The sequence below is a fragment of the Juglans microcarpa x Juglans regia genome, chromosome 4D (assembly GCF_004785595.1).
Source record: "Juglans microcarpa x Juglans regia isolate MS1-56 chromosome 4D, Jm3101_v1.0, whole genome shotgun sequence".
Taxonomy (NCBI): domain Eukaryota; kingdom Viridiplantae; phylum Streptophyta; class Magnoliopsida; order Fagales; family Juglandaceae; genus Juglans; species Juglans microcarpa x Juglans regia.
In genome coordinates this window covers 12154576-12159195 of record NC_054600.1, presented here as the reverse complement: position 1 = coordinate 12159195, position 4620 = coordinate 12154576, and the positions used below count along the sequence as shown (strand labels likewise).

The 4620-nt window shown below is 37.6% G+C and overlaps 1 protein-coding gene across 1 annotated transcript; it reads right to left on the bottom strand.

Annotated features, from left to right (window-relative positions):
* Positions 1–4078, bottom strand: LOC121259077 (probable LRR receptor-like serine/threonine-protein kinase At3g47570). The gene is made up of 3 exons (XM_041160565.1): positions 1135–4078; positions 466–896; positions 1–284 (listed from the first exon to the last, which is right to left on the bottom strand). Exons 1-2 carry the CDS (start codon positions 3194–3196, stop codon positions 475–477), a joined length of 2484 nt encoding a protein of 827 aa, XP_041016499.1. The 5' UTR covers positions 3197–4078; the 3' UTR covers positions 1–284; positions 466–474.
* Positions 4079–4620: the final 542 nt, after the last annotated feature.

Genomic DNA, 4620 nt, shown 5'->3' with positions numbered 1-4620 from the left:
GCCTTATATAGGCTACGTACAAACGCAACTCCCAAGTGAATTTGGGATAACAATTCATGTCGATCCCCATGGCCAACCAGACTCCTTGTCTAATAAGGTAACTTCATTGAACAAAGACAGACACCAAAACAACTAAGCGCAACACATTCAAAAGCAAAACCATTTGAATAGCCCAAAGTCCCAAGTGCAATAAAAGGCAACAATACAAAATTCAAAGCACATGAGCATCAATTTGAACGTGAGTCCTCTTCTAGCTCGTAACGCCAACGTTCATTTTCCCATTTCTGCAACAACAAAAACAACGGACAACAAAGTTTAGCAAGGCATGACATGATAAACCCCTTATAATTCATCCTTTAGAGCTTCGAAACAAGGTCGTATACATACTGTACACATCAACAGACTCATAATCATGGGAGAATCAAGTAATAAAAACATAACATTTGCCATAGTTTCTTTCATTACCTGTTGACATTATGTTCCATTTGTAGTTTGATTACTTTCATGTGTTTCGGCTTCAAGAAGTTTTTTCCTGACCAAATTTAACTCAGTTACAACATCTTTGATTCTCATCCGTTCTTCTGGTTGTTCAACAGAGCAAGCAACTCCAATCTCAAATATCGAAGTCAATAACTCAAGGATTTTGTTTCGTCTTGTATGGCTACTACTGGCAACATTGCTCATGGTTGACTGATCTCCTTCTCTTTCTTGAACAATAGTTGGATCTGCAATTTCTACCACTCGTTGAGGCAAAGCTGTCTTGACAAATGAATGCAAGTTCAGAGTGCCTTGAAACATGTGATCCGTGGGTCTCTTACTAGTGAACATTTCTAACAAAAGGATGCCATAACTATACACATCACCATAGGTCGACACATCATTTCCCATTCCATACTCTGCAATTGGAAATATAACAAACTATGTGTTAAGGGTTTCAAAGAAAGACAAGACGTGTGGATAAATAAGTTTTTCTGTGAAACACTCCAAGAGATAATAGCAAGCAATAATATTTGGCTAATTTATATGTTCGTGTTAAAAAAATTGTGAATAAAAAAGTGCTATCCTCTTCAAACATAAGTTATTAAAGCTAAATGAAATTTGATGTAATGGAGGAAGACATGTTTTTTTCCTCACCAGGAGCAGCATAGCCAATAGTTCCTCTAATGCCAACAGAGCTAGACTGATTGGTAGAAGAGTTTTGGTTCAGTTCAAGGCAGAATTTTGCTAATCCAAAGTCACCCACATGTCCAATCATTTCGTTGTCGAGGAGAACATTGCTCGGCTTGAGATCACAATGAATGATTGTTGTTTGGCAATGATAATGGATATATTCCAATGCATTCGCGACATCAATGGCAATATTCAATCTCTGAAAAAGATTCAAATACCTGTGTTCTTGATGTTCTAGGTCACGTCTCACAGTTGGATGCAACCAATCGTCAAGGCTCCCATTCACCATGAACTCGTAAACAAGTGCCTTAAATCCATTACCTTGATAATCAATACCTGAACAAACTGTAAGCACTTTTACAAGATTTCGATGTCTGATGTTTCTCAAGGCCTCGCACTCAGAAAGAAAGCTCTTGGAAGCCCCACGGCGTTGAAGATTGAGCACCTTGACAGCAATTGTCATTCTACCCTCATCCAAGTTTCCTTTGTATACGGATCCAAAACTCCCCATACCAAGCAAATTAGTAGAGGAGAAACCATCAGTTGCTTTCAGGAGACTTTGGTAAGACACATGATTCGGTAACAAATTTCTCGAAGAACTTGAAGTTGGTTGCTTTCTTTTCTTTCTTAAACACCAAACAAATAATAAAGAAAACACAATTACTCCTAGAACACCGCAAATTATAGGTGCCTTTAATTTTCCGTTGACGCTCGATTTTCTCTTCTCTGGCTCGTTGAGTTTGCATATAGGCAGCTGCATCTCAGGAATTCCCCCGCATAGGTGATTGTTACCAATAATTATAGCTGCTCTTGAGTCATTAAAAATGCCATTTGTTGGCACCAACCCCTCAAAATTGTTGTAAGATAGATTTAAAAGCAGCAAGAACTTGAAATCTGCAAAAAAGTTTGGGATTTTCCCTGAGAAATTGTTCCGAGAAAGATCTATATCCTCAAGTCCTCTCAAAGAAGAAAAACTTGAAGGAATTTTCCCTTGGAAGAAGTTGTCTCCCATGTATAGAAACTCGAGCATGGTGCAGCTTCCAAGCGTGGCAGGAACTTTACCTGATAACCTGTTGTTTGAAATATCCAATAAACCAATATATTTTAGATTCCCAACTTCCATTGGAAGGGGACCAGAAAAATGGTTTCCTGACAAATCAAGACCGTGTGATATAGATGAAAGACCAATGACTTCCGGGGGTAAGGTGCCGCTGAGATTGTTATTTGCAAGAGTTAATGCAGATAAAGATTTGCAGTTGCCAAGAGTTGAGGGTATGCTACCTGAAAGACTATTTTCATTTAAATATAGTTTGTATATCCTTGAAAGGTTTCCAAAAGAGGGTGGAATATTGCCTGAGAGATTATTGTTTGATAGATCCATTTCCAGTAACCTTGAAAGGTTTCCAATATCAGCGGGAATGTCACCTGACAATTGGTTATTTCCCATAAAGAGTCCCTCTAAGTTGACAAGATTGGCAATTCCATTTGGAATTCTTCCAACTATAGGATTGCTCTGTATTGCCAAAAATGTTAGCGTAAATGACAAGTTACCTATACATTCCGGTATGATCCCTCCAAAACTATTTTGGTTTATAATCAAGGTGTCTAAGCTGGTAGAATTGGTCAAAGAGCAGAGAAAACTCAAGTCGTCATCATCAGCACCCCCACTTCCCAGGTGGTTGTTGAAAACGCTCAACCATTCTAGCCTTTGTAGCTTTTCAAAAGAAGGCACTTTTCCAACAAATTGGTTTACTGCCAGATCAAGTTTTTCCAGATTTGAAGCATTGGATATTGATGGAGGAATAGACCCAACAAATTTGTTAGTCTGAATTCGGAACTCTTTTAGATTAGGAAGTGTTTTGCCTAAATCCAATGGAAGGCTCCCCTGGATTTGATTAGTTCCGACATCAAAATGAGTAATGGAAGAGAGATTGAAGATTGCAGAAGGGATGGTACCAGAAAACTGATTTCCACCAACAACAAGATATTTAAGATTCCGAAGTTGGCCTAGAGCATTAGGAATCATCCCACCCAGATTATTTCTCGTTGCTGAAAAGATCTCAAGTGATGAAAAGTTCCCAAGAAATGGAGGGATACTTCCTGTTAAGTTGTTAACTTCTACAGAAAAGAACTGGAGTTTCGACAAGGAGGAGAGTGCAACAGGTATTTCCCCAACTAGATGGTTGTCCCCAAGATTAAGAAATTCAAGGTTAGAGCACTGGATATATTTATAGGAATTCTACCACTAAGTGAATTCTTGTACAAATTGAGGCGCTGCAATCTACGTAAACGGCCTATTTGAGGAGGGATTAGATTGAAACTATTGTTGAAGATAGTTAGTGACCTTAGAAAGCTTAAATTCCCAATGAAAGGTGATATAGAACCCACCAGTTGCAGAGATACCAAGCGCAAACCCGTGATTCTCTGGTGTCGACGACCACATGTGACGCCACGCCATTTGCAAAAGTGGACGGTGTCATTCCATGAGCTCAAAACATTGAGTGGGTCATGTATTTTAGCCTTGAATTCAAGCAAGGCCATTATGTCTGTCTCATTCCCGACGAAGGCATAGGCTTTTGAAGCAAAGCACAACATAGAAACAACTGCCAGGATAAAACAAACAGGCAATGGAAACACACAACTCAAGCGGGGAAGTGACATAGTCCTAGAGTTGAGTAAAGAGGGAAGATCAAAAGCTATGAGGAAAACTTTGAAGGGCTAATTAATTGAGTTGTCAACGTGTCTTGCCACTCAATGCAAAGATATTTATAGAAAGAAATGGGCTAACTCAACTTGAAGGGTAGGAAAGACCCAAAAATTGAAGACATGATGGAAGATACTTCTATTGAGCTTTGAAAATGGAGGTGTAGTCTTTGAATCAAATAGGGGGGCAAGACTCGAGCCTCATTCGTCCCTCTTTATTATCAGAAAAATTCTTCTTATCAATTATTATTCATCACTCCACATTCCACGCTTTATAAAATAAATTTTAATGTAATGAGATGTATGATGTGAATAGTTAATTTGTAACAAAATTCTCATTAAAGTAGAATGTAAATCTAACGAGTTTAGATTCCTACACAAGACGTTAACATATTATTCTTTTTATAATTCTTTACCAATCTTATTTTAAATAATAGATATTTTTATAAATTATTTTATAAAAATAATATTATTTAATAAAAATATTCTGAGTTTAAAACCTAATTGTATAAAAAAAAAAAAAAAATTGTAGGCGTCACGTTATTTGGGGATAAATGGTTTAAAATAACCCATCTTTTAATTAAATTTTAATTAATTAATATTCAGTGCTGTCAAATTCGGTGGTCAAAGCAACATTTCTCTATTGACTGGGAAAGATATGTGTGTTCATCTTTCTCTATTGACTGGTCAGTGGTCTGGGAAAGATAATGTGGGCTCATCTTTCTCTATTGGCTCAGTGGTCAAAGC